The sequence below is a fragment of the Macrotis lagotis genome, chromosome 1 (genome assembly GCF_037893015.1).
Source record: "Macrotis lagotis isolate mMagLag1 chromosome 1, bilby.v1.9.chrom.fasta, whole genome shotgun sequence".
Taxonomy (NCBI): Eukaryota; Metazoa; Chordata; class Mammalia; order Peramelemorphia; family Peramelidae; genus Macrotis; species Macrotis lagotis.
In genome coordinates, this window is record NC_133658.1 from 44,065,125 (window position 1) to 44,083,139 (window position 18,015).

Sequence of the window (18,015 nt, forward strand, 5' to 3'; positions counted from 1 at the left end):
AAATTTGAGGACAAAAAAGCTTCATAGAAGACTTTGAGTAGGTGGTGACATTTGTTCTTTGAAGGAAGCTAGGAATTTTAAAAGGTAACACTGAGGAGAACATAGTAGACATGCAAAGGCATGGCAAATGGAGTTACCCTCTAGCAGGAATAGCTCGTAGTGACAATGTGGTTTTGTTATTGCTCAGGGATTTTTCAGTTTCGTCTGACTCTTCCTGACCCCTCTTTGGATTTGTCTTGGCAAAGATACGAGAATGGCTTGTCATTTCTTTCTCCAACTCATTTTTACAAAGAAGAGAACTGTGGCAAGCAGGGTTAAATGACTTGGCTAAGGTCACACATCTCAGGTAAAATTTGAACTCATAAGACTCATCTGGGTCCTGGCACTCTACCACTGCACTATCTACCTCCTTCAAATTGTACCTACCTAAAAGAGTTTTTGTATGGATGAAATGAGATGATGTATGGAAAGAATTTTAAAAACTCAGAAGTGCTATGTAAATACTGGTTATTCATATTGATATTTGTATCTACTCCATATTTACTTATATGTATATATATAAACCAGGGGTTGGTTCTTTCTCTTGCCAGCCTAGCATCTGGCACATGCCTTAGTCATGATGGAAGGGAACAACTCAGTAAAGAACAGCAGGACAGTATTGAATGGGGAGCTGGATGAATTCTAGATCCTTCCCGAGTCTAGGCCCACTCTTATAGTTTAAATAACTCGAGTTGCATCTGGTTCTGGTCTTTGTTATGATGGTTAGTTTTCTTTTCCAGCTTGCTAAATGATTTGTTTATTGATTCCTCGGCAAATTATTCAATATGTTCTCAATATAAATTGTACCTTAAAGCATGATGCTTTCCACTTTGAATTCAACTTTTTTTCAGAATATCACTCATCATTATCAAAATTTCACATATTGTTGTTTTAAGTGTGTTTCCTGGAAACAACATTATAAATCCTAATTTTAGAATTTAATTTGATGAATGCTAGGTAGTGTGGTGGAGAGACATTTGTATTGGAAGGCAGGAAGGCATGAGATCCAAACTGTTCTCAGATGCTTATTAGCCATGCAAAGCTGAACAGGTGATTTACTTCCTATCTGCCTCAGTTTCCTCATCTGTAAAAAGAATAATAAAGTACTTACCACTCAGTCTTTTTTTCCCCTAGCAATCATTTCTTTTTGGCAAGGTTTTGAGTTTTATAATTTTTTTTTCCTCCCTCCCTTCTTCCTTCCTCCCCCCAACAGAAGGCAATCAGCTATAGACTCAACATTTTCATCCATGCTAAGCAGAGACTGAAATTGAATGTACCATTCAAGTCTTGAGGATAAAATAATATATTTGTAAAATGTTTTGCAAACTTTAAAACACTATATAAATATTAGCTGTTGTTATAATGGAAGGAGTCTGTCATTCATTCTTTCAGTTGTGTTTGATTCTTGGTGATCCCGTGGATCATAGAACACCAGACCCTTCTATCCTTTACCATCTCTCTAAATCTTGTCCAAGCTTATGTTCATTGCTTCCATGACATTATCTATACATCTCATCCTCTGCTGTTCTCTTCTCCTTTTGCCTTTGATCTTTCCCAACATCAGGGTCGTTTCCAATGAGTTCTATCTTCTCATTACATGGAAAAGGGGAGACTGGTTTGAATATTAGCTTTGTAATTTGTTACCTTGTAAAATGAGGGCATTGGCCAAGGACATCTCAATAATCTTTTTTTTTTTTTGTTCTAAAGTCTCCTTCCTCAGCAGATTCAAGTCTCAGAAAAATCAGATACCTTTAAGATTTGGACAGACCATCCAAGGTGCTTTAGCATCTCTCATGAAAGGATTTGACAGATTTCTAGGAGAAATACTAGCTGCTGCCCTGACCTCACCCATTGGGTGTGCCTGCCCTGACATCTATAACACTCCATCTTAATTTCTGCTTCTAACCTTTCCCAACCCAGTCTTTCTGTTTTGGCAAAGAGTTCCAGAATTGTTCCTGCCCAGCCCATTGCTATCCATCTCAGTTCACCAAAAGTTCTCTTGACCCACCCTCCAGTCTTAGTCATGGATATATACCTTTAAAGCACCTTACAAGTCTCAGCCCTGCCCAGATAGCCTGCAACTAGCTCCTGGGCTGATCTCTTCTCAGTGGGCTCATTGTTACCTTTTATGGCCTCTCAAACTAGGAAATTCTTCCTTCCTTTATCATATCTTGGTGGCAACTGGCTGGTGCAATGTGGGGAACTTGGGAGTCAGAAAGACCTGATTCTGGCCTCAGTTTCCTCATCTGTAAAATGGGGCTAGTAACAGCACCTATGTCTAGGCTCTAATGAGATATTTATAGAGTACTTTACAAACTTTAATGTGTTTATATAAATGCTATTTTAAAAATTATTATTATTATATTATTTAAGCATAGTTCTAAGTCTATGGCTTTGTTACTCATAGCAGCTACAGTAGAGAATTTTGAGTTAATCCCTGCCAATTTTTGAGAACTAGATTGAGTAGCTGCTTAAATGTTTGATTGATTTCAGATGTTCTTAAAGGCCTGGAGGGCCATGAGCTTGTTTTAAAATCTTTTTTGATAGCTATATTTCATCATAATTGGTTTCTTTTGCAATGCAACATATTTTATACATTTAAAAACCTCATTCTGAGAAGAGGTCCCTCATTTTCATCAGATTGTTTGGCAAAGGGGTCCAGAACAAACACAAAGGTGAAGAACTGTCTATATTGTAGTCACTCTTCAATTATCACCTCTTCCAACCCAAGACTGGCAGCATCATCTTGTTCAGATAGTGGAGAAAAATAGTATTTTTAATTTCCCACTGAAGTATCCCTATTTTTTTGAATTTGCCCATTTGGAAGGGGTTTCTTTGTTCTATGCCATCCTTAGCCTTCTTCCCAGTGATGACTCAGGCAAGGGCTCTGATTTTTAGAGATCCACTACAATCTGTTTGCCCTCCTTATATTCAGTACTTCATTGCTTACTATTCCTGTAACTGTGGTACCCATTGCCATAGGGGAGAGTTTTTTTTAAGATGGGCAGTTCAAGGAGGCTCTAGCTCAGAGTCAAGACGGGGAAGTGATGTGCAGGATGCCCCCAGAGCATAGAAGGGAAATGCTCTTCTGTCTCCTTACCCATACTGAACTCACTTTTCATTTTTCCCATTTCTACTACAGGAAGTTTCTGCCTATATTTTTCTTCTTCTACTCTAGGGAAGCCAGCTGGATTGGGACAGAGGCTGCATGAGTCAGTCTGCCAGGGGAATTCTGTCCCAAACTCTTCCAAATCTCTGACAGATAACAATTAAGCTTTTGTGGTTTGATTTCAGGGTTTTTTAAAGTTTTATTTTTCAAAATAAACAATATTTACATCTTTATTTCACAACTCCAGTTCTATAGACTTCTTCCAAAACATGCAAATATCACCATGGTAAACATCAGAAATCACAAAATCAGTCCAAGCCATGTCTTTTGGTACTCAGTGGATTTTTTTTTTTAACTTTCAAGAACTGAGAATGGGAATGGGGAAAAAAACCCCATCAACAAGAACAAAACTTACATGGGATCCACACCTGGAGTTAGGAGAGGCAGCATGTGAAACCTGAACTTGGTCCAGGGCCAAGCAAGGAGAATTTCAAATGGCTTATGAATAAGACCTGCTTTAAAGCAGTGGGATTTGGTTAGGAGAAAAAGTAGGGTGCTTCATGACATGGGCCTGAAGTGGGGACAGAAGAAGAGCAGCCATGGTCAGGGGAAAACTGGGAGCTGGGAAGAGAAGGGAAGATGAAGGCCCCAAAATGCCAATTCACATGGCAACCCATCTCAGCACACTTGGGTGAAAACAATTGTTGGGAGGAACCAGGAAGAGTGTGATTGAGTCACTAGGAAAAAGAAGTGATGGGGCTGCTGCCAAATCTAGGGAAAGGAAGGATAAAGAAAGAAGGCCTCTTGGCCACTTCACTGGCCCAATAGGACTGTGGTAGTGTCTGCCTCCCAATTGGCCAAGGATCCTCACAGGGGAATATGGGTTGACTTCTCATGATGGTGTTAGTAACACAGGGAAAGGGGTGATGGTTTTGGCCAGTTTTCCAGCTGATAACTGGCACCTGTGGACTCTCACTGGCCCATTCCCTGCTTCTGAAGAGGCAGGTTGGGAATTGGAGGCCCAGCTTAAGGGGATACATGAAGGGTCTCCAGGCTTTTCCTGAATGCTGACCAGGCCTTAGGGCCATCAGTTGAAGAGGCACTTATTTGGCTTTATAATTGGCACTTGTGGTTGGTACCTGTTGGAGGTGGCTTGGACACCTGAGGGAGTTATCCACAGAAGAACATGGGCAATGAGTGAGAACCCTTCATATACTTTAGGTTTTACTCTACCATCTCCCTGAAGCATGAGAGTGGATGGACCAGCTTGCCCCTTGACTGGAAAGGTGATGATGAAAGATATGCTACAGGAGGGAGTAAGGGAGATGGGAGGAGCCACTAGCTCTTGCAGAATGGAGGTTACTGCCATGGATCTCATCAGGGGTCTCTTACAAGGGAGTCCTAGGCACATGAGGCAGCCCATTTTGCCCATCTTTTGCAGGGCAGTTCCTCACTCCTTTTCCCATGAGGTCTGTTTCCTTCACTCCTCTCTAGGGTTGACTTCAGATTCAGGACTCTTGACCATTGCTGCAGGACTGAGGTCACAGTGAGTCTGTGAGGTCATCAGCATCACAAGGGATCTCAGGTGGGAAGGCTTCCTGAAAGGCACTTAATGGGTGAGGTGGACTTTCTCAGTTCCTGGGAGTCTTGAGAAAAATGTCTTCACTTTTCTGGGATTTGTTAGGAAGGCATTGGTCCCTCTTAGGGAGAATTCATACCAGCTGTCATTGGATCAGTGCCCCAACCAGTACCTCAAGCATCTTGCAGGGGTCACCAGCTAAAGGGTGAGGGGTGGAAGTGTTAGCCAAGAGGGAAGAAAGGGTGGCACCAGCAAGAAAAAAGCAAGGGGGCTGGGAAGGTGTTACTCCTCTTTCTCCAAGGTCTCTGGAATGAGAGTTTGGCAGTATATATCCCAGATCTTGGAGGTGATGCCAAATCCTGGAGAAGGAGAGATGTGGTAAAATCAGAAAATTGGAGAGATGCCATTGTAGACAGTGCTAGACTTGGAGTCAGGCCATATGTTCAAATTGTGTATTAGACTCATACCGTGTGACCCTGGGCCAGTCACTTCAAACCAACCCACCAGTATCCATTTCCTCAATTGCAAAAAGTTACATCTTTATTTTGAAAAACCTCTAATAGAGCACTCCCTACAAAACCAAATGTGAACAATAAACCAGAACTGTATTAAAAGTATATGACTCTGACTCCCAGAGATAGTTTCATAGCACATTAAAGATATTGCAAAATTCCCAACATATATAATTCATGCTCATCACTACTTGGGAATTATGGTAGCTATTTATACCTATTGTTAGATATACTAGCAAATCACAAATGTAGAAAAAATGGATAATTATTGCAATAGAATTTGTTTCTTTTTTCTTGTGTATTTTATTTCATATATTTAAAATATGATTTTGAAAAAAGAAAAAAGAAAACTTCATAGTTGGCTCAAAATAAATGAAATTTTTAAAAAACTCATGATTGGGACAGCTAGGTGGCACAGTGGATAAAGCACCAACCCTGGAGTCAGGAGTACCTGGGTTCAAATCTGGTCTCAGACACTTAATAATGACCTAGCTGTGTGGCCTTGGGCAAGCCACGTAACCCCATTTGCCTTGCAAAAACCTAAAAAAACAAAAACAAAAACAAAACTAACTCATGATTTTGGGGGTAGCTAGGTACACAACTAGGGCAGCATAGTGCATAGAGTGCCAGTCTCAAAGTCAGCAGGATCTCATTCAAGTTTGGCTGCAGAAACTTACCAGCTGTGTGACCCTGGGCAAGATGCTACACCTGGCTTGTCTCACAAATGAGTGAGAACCCTTCATATACTTTAGATTTTACTCTACCATCTCCCTGAAGCATGAGAGTGGATGGACCAGCTTGCCCCTTGACTGGAAAGGTGATGATGAAAGACATATGAAGCTCATGAGCTTCACTAGACTGTTGGAGAGGGTCTGTAGCATAGAAAAGGTGAAGAATCCCCTGCATGAGAAGGTTTCTCTGGTCCCCTTTAGCTCTCAGTGCTGTGAAGGACTCTGGAGAAGGGGGCTGGTGATTTTGCACAGCTCTGCCTCATTCATATCCAATTTACTAGTAAGTCAAGACATCACCCTCATGATGTCATTGGCTCTCTTGTGGAACAAAGACTGGAGGAAACAACTAAAAAGGGCTCTGAAAGTGAGGCTTGAGGCTGGAGAAGAAGATCCCAAGGATGGTGGTCTGAGTAGCTCGGATCATGTCCTTTTTTCCTTCTCACTTCCTAGCAGATACCTGTCCCAAGCCAAAAGCTGTGGTTTAGGATTACTCCTTTGGCTCTGCAGCTCATGGGTAGTTTTATGAGCCAAGAATGGTACTTCCCAGGGGTTGGGGGAGTGGTGAGGAGGGAGAGAGAAGGGGACATGGAATGCTCCCTGGTGCCGTCCCAACCTCATACCTGACTTTTGGTGTTCAAAGTGGTGCTTGATATGGTAGGTCTTCATCTTGTACAGGTAGCTGCCCTTGGATGGTGAGCCATAGTGCAGGTAGTAGTGCATCATGTCATAGCAGATGTAGCCAAGGAGGCCTCCGGTGAAGATGATGCCCGCGATGGTCTCAGGTAGGATGAGGCGGAGCACTAGGTAGGAGAAGCCAATCACCAGGGAAGCGGGAAGAGGGGGGAAGACCAGGCGGGAACCATCAAATGGGGCCTAAGAATGGAGAGACCTCTGTCAGACAGGATAGTTGGCCCCAGGCCGTGTCTGGAAGAGTGGCTGCTCTAAGCCCCATCCTCCTGGGAAACTCTAGGTTGAGGACATCTGGCTCTGAGCTGGAAGCAGAATAAGGAGCAAGGTCTGGGAAGCAGCAGATGCCAACAAAGTCATCTGACCATAGTGGAGGCTTAGGTAAAGACTGCAGAATCTCAGAATGGGCAGGAATCCTCTCTACAAAATCCTTGCTGGTGGCCATTTGGCTTCTGCTAGGAGATCTGCAAAGACAAGGAACTCACTACCTCTCCCAGGCATCCCATTTAGCTCTTGGGTAGTTCTATGATCAGCAAGTTTATTTTTCTACTGGGCTAAAATCTGCTTCTATTACAACTAAATGATTGAGGCTTCAGAGACCCAAGTCTGGATAGATCTCAGGAATCTGCATGAGAATGATTATGACTTTGGGGAGAGGACTTGTGGAGTCCAAGTTAAGCTTGTTTTAGAGACTTTCCCATCATAAACAGTCTGTAACTAGTGGTGGCCACTTAAGTACTTGGGAAGGACTGAAAAGCCTTCCTGCCTGAAGTCATTGCTCCTATTTGCCTGAAATGTCCTTGAACAGAATCACTACTGAAGGGATCTTTTGGAGAGGGCACATTGTGACTGATGGTGGTGTGATATCAATGGGGAGGGATGCCCTAGTAGCTGGCTGCCATACTGAGTTGCATTTACTTATCTTTATGACCCACAGGAATGTAGAAAAGAGAGCTATGGGGAAACAGACTTAAGTTTTAAGGTGGAAGAGAAAAGTCTAGAATATGAGAAGGGCAGAACTAGCCTCAAGGAGCCAAAAGAAAACTTAAGAGCCCTAGGAAGGAACAAAAGGATGCCAAAGATAATTATAATTATGATTCTCCTTCAGGTCAGTTCTGCCCATCTGGAAACCAATACCTCTGTTCCTCACAGCCTAGGACATTGGTAAAAAGAATTTGTTTTTACTTTTTGACAACATCAGTTCAGATCAGAAAGAGCTACCTTTCTACCTGTCCAAATACTACCCCCAGCATTCCCATAGGCTTTTTTGTTAGCCCCATCCCCAGCAACAACCTTTACAAGGAAGTCTTTGGTACTCATGAGGTTAGTAGCAGGGGGCTAGTAATTACATGCCTAGCCCCTTTCAGTGAAGCTTTTACCCTAGTGGAAGGACAGGGAAGTGACTTGCTGCCCTGGGCTTTCCCCTCACCTTATGGTGCTGGCCGTGGATGAGGAAATGGAACATGATGAGGTAATGGCTGTTAACAGGTGGCTTCATGTGGAACAGGAATCGGTGGAGGCTGTACTCCACGGCACTCCACAGCAATAATCCAAGACCAAAGAAAAATGGGAATACGTATTTGGACACAGGGACGGAGTACTCTGTGTGGAGAAAGAAGGCGGTAAGCCGGGTCTGGGCAAAGGGTTCACTGAGCACATGGTCTGGTTCAACTATCTCAATACTGTCGTATCACAGAGAATCCCTAGCAGTGGCCATCCAACCTTCCCTGTAAGAGTGATGGGCCCCCACCATCTCCCAAGCAGCCCATAACATAATTGATCAACTCTTAATAGTTAGGAAAATTTCCCTTAAAAGTGGAAATCGGTGCAGCTAGGTGCCGTAGTGGATAGAGCACCAGCCTTGGAGTCAGGAATACCTGGGTTCAAATCCGGTCCCAGACACTTAATAATTACCTAGCCTTGTGGCCTTGGGCAAGCCACTTAACCCCGTTTGCCTTGCAAAAACCTAAAAAAAAAAAATGCTAGTGCTGCTAGCAGAACAATGGCTAAATCCAGTTTCCTCACAAGGATCAAAGTATTTTGTAAACACTCCTATTAGGCAAACAAGCTAAATTGGTTCTGGAGACCTGGCTCCCTGGTGGGTGGGACTGAACTTCTTGGCTAAGCTGATGAAGGATGGTCAGTTTTTTGGAAGGAGCAGAGCATGGCTGGATGATGATTCTCAATGGGGTATGATGGAGAATGCTACAAGGTGATATTCCTGAAGCCCAGTTCAAAAGCTATCACACTTTTGCTCACCCTTTCATCTCTAGTATTAAATATAAACTCCACTGATACTTAAAGTTCTTCCCAACCTGGGCCAACTCTTTATTATTATTATTATTATTTTTATTATTATTATTATTATTGGAAAGTATATTCTAAGGGCAGCTAGGTGGTGCAGTAGATTAAGTACTAGCCCTGGAGTCAGGAGGACCTGAGTTCAAATGTGATCTCAGACACCTGATAATTACCTAGCTGTGTGACCTTGGGCAAGTCACTTAACCCCATTGTTTTGCCAAAAAAAAATGTATTCTAGGCTTCCCTTCCCAGCCTAGTTCAATCAAACTGGGTTTCTGGTTATTCCTTAAAAGCTCCCTGTTTATTTGTACTACTCACTCAAGAACATGTGGTCTTCCTAGTAGAGTGAAAACTCTTGTTGAGGGCCAGTTTCTATAAGGTTGGGACACACATATCCCTGGAGTTGAAGGTCACCAGAGATAAGCATGTATTCTTGCCCATTAAATGGATTGGTTGGCTCACCGATGAACCCAGATCTTCAGGGCTAGAAGTAATTAATGGCATGGGAAACTTTCTGATAAGGAAGTCCACAGACTCGAAGGATAAGTATCATATATTTAACCAAGGAGCCATGCAGCTAGGTTCCATCTGACATGTCATATCTGTGATAAGTTTTGTTATAAAAGTCTGGGTATTCAACAATAAAGTTGAGATGGTTTTCACAACATTTTTTTGTCACCTCTCTTCAACCAGGCTCTCATCAAATGTTCAGGCGCACACCATAGTTATCACAGGTGATATCTAGTGCCCAAACAGGGGACAACCTGGAGGGAAATTAGTTTTGAAAGGAAAGACACTGTCTGGATATCCTGCGGGTCCCAGTGTGTGCTACAAGGCATAGGTATATATATATATATATTTTTATTTTTTTCACCAGGTTTAAAACAGAGAACATTAATATAGGACAGGGACAATCTAAGGATAGAGAACATTATTTGAGAGTGTTAAAATAAAAGTAAAAGTAGTAATAGTAAATAGTAAAAGAAAGAGGCTTGTTAATAACAACAAAAAAAAAAATAGAAGAATTTATCAAATGTGTACAAAAATGTTGTCCATGGTTTCCAGAAGAAGGAGTGCTAAATGCTGAAAAATGGGAGATTGTGGGAGGACAGATGAGCGAACATTTTTGACAGGAAGATAGGAATAAAAAGGAAAAGGAGGAAGAAGAATGATAGACTTTACCTCCATCACTCCTATCTTTAACAACCACCTTCTGCTCCTTTATGGTCTAGAGAAGAGAACACTAAGAAAGATAAGGGGCATATGAATGTTGCTCAAAAAGCAGTGGCTAAGGGGCGGCTAGGTGGCGTAGTGGATAAAGCACAGGCCTTGGAGTCAAGAGTACCTGGGTTCAAATCCAGTCTCAGACACTTAATAATTACCTAGCTGTGTGGCCTTGGGCAAGCCACTTAGCCCCATTTGCCTTGCAAAAACCTAAAAAAAAAAAAAGCAGTGGATAAAGGATAGGAGATTCGATGGGACATGATAGAGTTATTGTTCTCATTTCCTGAATTTGAGAGACCTGATCCAAAAATCCAAGGGAATGTTTTGAGAGAATATGAAAATCTAGATTTTTAAAACCTTTAAGGAATTAAAATCAGCAACAAGCATGTATGGCAATACTAACCCATATGTTTTAACTATGATAGAAACATTAGCCAAATATTAGCCCCAGAAGATTGGACAAATATCAAAATCACAAAAATCACTCTTACAGCAGATTACTTAATATGGAAAACTGAATTTTTTGAGAATTGTACTAGTCAAACCAAAAGAAATGAAACGGCAGGGTTAAGAATAACATTTGAAATGCTCACTGGCACTGTTCCATGGGCAGGAGTAAATAAACAAGTTGAGGATAGCTTACAAGTATATCAACAAACATCCATTGCCACAAAAAAGGCATGGCTGAAATTGTCTGAAAAGGATGGAGGCAATGCTTCATTTACAAAAATAAAACAAGGAGCTAATGAAGATTTTGTGCAATTTCTTGCTAGACTGCAACAGGCAATGTGAGAGACCAGAAGCTTGCTTGCTTGTGGTTCATTTATTTTGACCCTGAAGTTAGCAAAAAGGAGGAATTAAGAAAATAGACTAATTGGGGCCGCTAGGTGGAGCAGTGGATAAAGCACCAGCCCTGGAGTCAGGAGTACCTGGGTTCAAATACGGTCTCAGACACTTAATAATTACCTAGCTGTGTGGCCTTGGGCAAGCCACTTAACCCCATTTGCCTTGCAAAAAACCTAAAAAAAAAAAAAGAAAGAAAATAGACTAATTAATAATAATGTAGTGAAAGAAAATAGTTTTATGGAGACTTGGGAAAGCAAATGTTAAAAAAGGGAATTTAACTGAAGTTATAGAAACAGAAAGGAGACAGTGAGTATTCGTAGATGAGAAAGGTATGTGTTGGAGTTTTTTGTTTTGCAAGGCAATGGGGTTAAGTGACTTGCCCAAGGTCACTTATTATTAGGTAATTATCAGGTAATTATTAAATGTCTGAGGCAAGATCTGAACTTGGGTTCTCCTGATTCCAGGGCTGGTGCTCTATCCTCTGCACCACCTAGCTGTTCCTTTCTTTTTTTTTTTTTGGCAGAAAAAGGTATGTGTTAAATAAATCACAAAAGAAATGCTATTTGACATTGAGAAAGATTGAGAAAGACAAGAGAATCAGGTCCATTCTAAAGTACATAATTTGATTATTACAGAAATAATGGAAAAATTGAGAATTTGAAAACAGAAGACTCCCCCTCTCCCAGAAAGATTTAGGACTGTCCCCTTAAAAAGAGTTATTTGGTTTACTCTAGCTGAAGAGGGGGCAGGGGACATTACAAGTAGACTGCAGGATTTTTGAGTGACTGCCTTCTCAAAAGTTATCCCAATTAAAATCAAGAAATGTTAAATATTAAAATCTTTGAATGGAAAAAAAAGCATTGTGAAAAGTGGAATCATGTATGTAATTTATATAGCCATAAAAATAAAATTTTAAGTTAAGAACAGATGTATTAAAATCAAAAAAGAGCTAATGGAAAAAGACTAATGGAACAGTATATAGTAAGAGAAAATGTAAGTACTTTAGTCTGAGAAATGGGTTCTGAAAGAATTGGGAAGAGAATAAGAAAGATTTTGGAAGCTTTTGAAAAGTGGTTTACAAATCAATGAAAGGAGAAAAAAAGTATAGAGAGCTGAGTCTAAATGGAGATATATGTTTAAATGAAGTTGGGATAATTTGAGAATTACATTAGGTTGCCACTTTTACAATATCTGGCAGTGAACTGATTGAAGGGTAATAAATCCCATAATATGAAAAGTTTGATATGAAAGCTATTGCTAGGTAAATGTTAATTTTTATGTTATTATTATTTCTTAATGTGAAAATACATGTTATAGAATTAAGGTGTTTGAAAAAAAATTTTTTTTGATTATAATGTTTTATGGCTCCTCCAGAGTCATAGGAGGAAAAAGAATTAATGAATATGCTAAAATAGACAAGGATAGAATGGCCTTGATAGAGGCTGGGAGTCTGCTAAAACCATTGTCAGCACAGACTTCTGAGTTATGTACTCTTTTTTTTTTCCTTAGGTTTTTGCAAGGGAAACAGGGTTAAGTGGCTTGCCCAAGGCCACACAGCTAGATAAATATTAAGTGTCTGACACCGGATTTGAACCCAGGTACTCCTGACTCCAGGGCTGGTGCTCTATCCACTATGCCACCTAGCTGCCCGAGTTATGTACTCTTAATCAGGCTTTAAAATTGCTAAAAATTTATACAGATCCAAAATATGCTTGGGGTGTAGTTCATGTATTTAGAAAAATTTGGGATTAATGACAAATGATAAACAGTAAAGGTGAAGAATTAGTACACACTACCTTGATATCTCAAAATGTGGGGAATCTCTAATTCTCAGAACATCATTTTGTCAGTGAGGATAGGAAGCTCTTTTAAGTTACAGCACTGAGAAGTTAGAATGGCACTGATAAAGATAAGAATAATTTGCAAACTTTTATATTTTTGTATTTTGAAAAGGAAAAGAATTTAAGGTTATTTGACACATGAATTTTGGAATTTATAAGATTAATAAGAGAACTATAAAGAAAAACTTGTAATTGTAAAAAGGGACTTTTAGAAACATCTGATCTTAAGAATTTTTTTTGTATTGCAAAGCTCTAGCGAGTAAAGAGAACATATGTTAAATTTAAATGTGCCATGTATAATTAGTAAACGTTATGTATAATTAGTAAAATGTGTATAAGAATGGATTAAAATAATTTTTTTGAAAAATTTAAAATTGTGTTAAAATAACAATGAATGAATTGAGGTGTCATCTATCACATTTGTAAAGATTTGTTAAAAGAAAATTAGAGAATATCTTGCCAACAGGTTATATCTCTCAAGGTCTCTTTGGCCCAGAGAGTTTGTGAAAAGCTGTGTTCTTCCACCTAATGTTTATTAAAGGGAATATTTATATGTGAGATCAAAGTAGCTTACTTAATATCTGTTATTTAAGAAGAAGAAATTATATATATATATATATATATACATATATATATCTTGTAACACTAGCATTGGTAAGGTTTACATTGGATTTTTGAAATTATTATATATACAAAACTAAATTCATAGAGAATTTTATTTTCTTTTTGAAAATAGGAGGGAATTTGAACAAGAGGAAAATAAGTTTATAAAACAGAGATGTGTGGGGGCAGCTAGGTGGTGCAGTAGATAGAGCACCAGCCCTGGAGTCAGGAGTACCTGAGTTCAAATTTTGCCTCAGACACTTAATAATTACCTAGCTGTGTGGCCATGGGCAAGCCACTTAACTCCATTGCCTTGGGAAAAAAACCCTAAAAATAAATAAATAAATAAATGAAGAAATAAAACAGATGTGAAAGAAATTTGTGTGTAACAGATATTGAGCTATAAGGTTAATTTTAAGAGAATGAGTGTCAGCATGCAAACTTCATGTAGGTTAAGAATTTAATGTTCAATTTTATTTTATTTTTTTAGGTTTTTTGCAAGGCAAGGGGTTAAGTGGCTTGCCCAAGGCCACACAGCTAGGTAATTATTAAATGTCTGAGGCCAGATTTGACCTCAGGTACTCCTGACTCCAGGGCTGGTGTTCTGTCTACTGCACCACCTAGCTGCCCCTAATGTTCAGTTTTAAAGAAGTAAAATGGTAAGCTCAGAAGAAGAGTATATAAAATATTGGCAAGTATATTTTAACTGAAATTATTTCCAATAATATTGAATAAATGTGAGGGGCTTTGAAAAATGATTGGGAAATTGAAAATTATGTAACCTTTTTGCTCAGTGTATAACATGGAAACAATGCAGACTATCAGACTGCCTTCTGTGGGGGGTGGGAGGAGGGAAGCAAGTTTTTTGGGGGAAATGGTAAAATTAAAAAAAATTAAAAAAACAAAATTATGTAACCTATAGTTAGGTTACTTATTGATGAGTAAGATGTTGAAAAGTTATGTGATCTAGTTTTGTCAATATAAGCTATTTTACTGTAATGGTGTCAAAGCCTGGAATTCATGATTGATTGCTTTGTAGAGGTAATGAGGGAAAATATTCGAAGTTATGACCCTCTAGGGTCCCTGAGATTTTAAACAATGTGATGGACCTTATTCTAGATCCATAGATCCAAGCATAAATGCAATAACGGAAAGGACCTGATCCATTGCTAACATGGGGGCGAGGTATGCTTCTGTTTTGTCCACAGATGGAGAAACTGTTGGACACCAGAAAGGAATATCAGACCATGTAGACCAGATGAATCAAGTAATACAGGAAATTAATAACTTACACTTAAGCAATCAAAAAAGAAAAAGAAAAAAGGAGAAGAAAGAACATGACATGGACTTAATAGGATAATTTGTGATGTTTACATTAATCATGAACAATTTGGGGACTGTAAAATGAACTGAATATTGGATTTATGTTTCAAAACCCTCCATGGGTAGCTACTATACAATAGGGAAAGCTGCAAAATATTTGGGATATTACAAGGCTAATGTTGGAAATATCAAAGAAGAGATGCTGAGAAGAGAAGTTAGGTATAATTTTTCTGGCTTAAATAGTATGACACCTATATGTTTTGTTTTGTTTTTAGGTTTTTGCAAGGCAAATGGGGTTAAGTGGCTTGCCCAAGGCCACACAGCTAGGTAATTATTAAGTGTCTGAGACCGGATTTGAACTTAAGTACTCCTGACTCCAAGGCTGGTGCTTTATCCACTATGCCACCTAGCCACCCCAACACCTATATGTTTTTGTAAAAAGTGTACTGTTGAACCATGTATAAAATTAAGAAAAACTAATCATTTGACTCATCAAATATGTATAGCATGGGAGCATTTAGGACCTTAGAAATGTTAGGAGTTCCATTTGGAGAGAGTACTGAAGGGAAGATTTCCCACAGAACCTCCTTGTTTAAATTTACATGCTTGGGATTTTAAACGTGAATATTTTACACCCTGGGTTGTGTGTCACACCCAATAGGGAGGAATTTATGATCATTCTATTTTGTTACAAATGTGGAATTTTCCTGATAAAGTTATTTCAAGGGCTATTTCCAGGCTATATTAAACCAATTAAACACCCAGAAATAGAGTTAGCTAATTCAGAGATATGGAAGGCTATGGCAGCAATAGATGAGATAAGATTTAAACAGTGGAATAAGAAGTTGGGCAAAATATCTTATGCAGAAAAGAAATTGTCAATGACTGCATGCACAGGACCAAATATTGCTTTCATGATAGGATCTTCCAAAAATGTCAATATTAATAGAGAAAAAGAGGGATTATAATGTTAACTGTTACAATTGCATATGTAGATAAAGAAGTGATGAATGATGATGTTTTTATAATAAGACAACCAAAATTTGCTATAATTCCCACTAAAGTAGAAGGCTGGGGTATGTTTCCTGCTGATGAATTTTTAGAAAAGGTACTAAAAAGAATTAGGTAAAAGAGATGTGTTAGTTGCATTGTGGTTGGAATATTAAGTATTGTAGCAGCTATTGTGACTGCTATGACCACAATTCTGTCCATACAAGTGACAAATAAGGAAAAGATGGAAGTAAAATATATTCAAGAATTGTCAGTTGATTAATGCATTACAAACCTCTGTAATGAACATAGGGAATCATATGGATGCAATAGAGAGGAGATTACAATTGCAATGTGATTATGGATTTTCTGCAATTTGTGTTACTCCTTTAAAATATAATACTTTACTTATTCCTTGGGATAATATAAAAATTATTTGAATGCAATGTTATATAATGCTACTATAACAATGATTATGAATCAATTGCATAAAATTGTTAATTATGTTGCTTTGGCACCTAGAATGGAAATGGACTTAAATATTGTTTAATTATGTTAATAGGTTTGATCCTTTTCATTTTATGAACATGTTAGTGAGCATACTTACTGGTATTTTTGCATTATTACTGGTATTATGTTTTATTTCCATTTGTCTCAAATGTCTTTTTTCTCTGGGACAACATTTGGGTACCCAAATATACTTCTTAAAGTTTCAGCCTGAGAAGGGGGACTTGTTGAGGGCCAGCTTCTGTAGGGTTGGGACACACGTGTCCCTGAAGACAAAGGTCACCAGAGATAAGCATGTATTTTTGCTCATTAAATGGATTGGTTGGCTCACCAATGAACCCTGACCTAAACACCTATGGAGCTAGAAGTGTGTGGGAAATTTTTTGATAAGGAAGTCCACAGACTTCGAAGGATAAATATCATAAATTTAAACAGGGAAGCTGTGCATCTGGGTTCCGTCTGACTTATCATGTCCGAGATAAGTTTTGTTATACGAGTCTAGATATTCAACAATAAAGTTAAGAGGTGGTTTTCACGACATTTTTTTGTCACCTCTCTTCACCCCAGCTCTCAGCAAATGTTCAGGCACATACCGGAGTTATCACCAGAGATAAACTCCCTGAAGTCAGAGACTTTCACTTTTGACTTTATAAATCCAGGTACAATTTGGAGGTCCATTGATCCTCCAAAAATCGATTACACTCTGGGGATATCAAAAAGAAAGCAAAAGGTCCTGCCCACTAGAAGTTTCCATTCTACTGGAAGCCAGGCAGGAACACAGACAAGCTCAAGAGCTTGTGGGGCCCAGAGAAAGCTTCTCAGTGAGAGCTAGATCAGGCTGGGACTCCTCAATTCTCAAACAAAGATTGTTTGTTTGTTTTTTTGTTAGGCAATGGGTTAAGTGACACAGCCCCAGATCACACAGCTAGGTAATTATTAAATGTCTGAGGCCACATTTGAACTCAGGTCCTCCTGACTCTAGGGCTGGTACTTTAACCACTGCACCACCTAGCTGCCCCTCAGACAAAAATTCTGAAAGGTAGAGCATGACAACCATGCAGGAAGAGGAGGAGGAGGAGGAGGAGGAGGAGGAGGAGGAGGAGGAGGAGGAGGGGAGGAGGAGGAGGGTAAATTCAAGTAGATGAAGAAGCTCTATGGGGCCAATGGGGGAATGTTTTGTTTGATTACACATATCTATTATAAGGAAAAATAAAAGTCTGTTAACTGAAAAATGTTAAATTAAAAAAAGAAAAAACCAAGAGAGGTGAGCATGATATATAGGAATTTACATACTTGCAAGTCCTCCAAAAATGAAATGACCCTCAATAGTATTACTTTGTTTTGCTAGTTTAATCTTTTATCTGGTCCCTTAAGGCAAAGCCCCAGCCTTTTGGCTAAGCCTTTCATAAACCATAAAGTCATCTGGGGCCTGAGGCCAAAAAAGTGTCTCTACTGAGGTTCCCACCACTTAGAGAAGCCTATTCCTATAGGTCAAGAATCTGCCCACCCCCTCACCCCAGTATCAGTCCCTGCCCACCCCCTGCTCTGGAGCTGGTACTGAGTGGCATCTTCAGAGCTGAGGGAAAGGATGCCAGCCAGAGCTTCAGCTTTTATTCCCTGCCTGCCCCCTGCCCCTCCTCCACCACCCAGTCTCCACGCAGCCCTGCCACTGTCTGCAATTGTTAGGGAGTCCAAGGCAGACAGTGGGCAATTCAGCCAGCAG

The 18,015-nt window shown here is 39.5% G+C and overlaps 1 protein-coding gene across 1 annotated transcript in view; it reads right to left on the reverse strand.

Annotated features, from left to right (window-relative positions):
* Positions 1–3,168: 3,168 nt before the first annotated feature.
* Positions 3,169–18,015, reverse strand: part of FA2H (fatty acid 2-hydroxylase) — a 97,207-nt gene continuing 82,360 nt past the window's right edge. The window contains exons 5-7 of the mRNA XM_074222836.1: positions 8,087–8,259; positions 6,591–6,843; positions 3,169–5,086 (exon numbers count right to left, since the gene is read on the reverse strand). Coding sequence (XP_074078937.1) covers positions 5,010–5,086; positions 6,591–6,843; positions 8,087–8,259 — 503 coding nt within the window. The 3' untranslated portion in view covers positions 3,169–5,009. The remainder of the gene's footprint in view (positions 5,087–6,590; positions 6,844–8,086; positions 8,260–18,015) is intronic.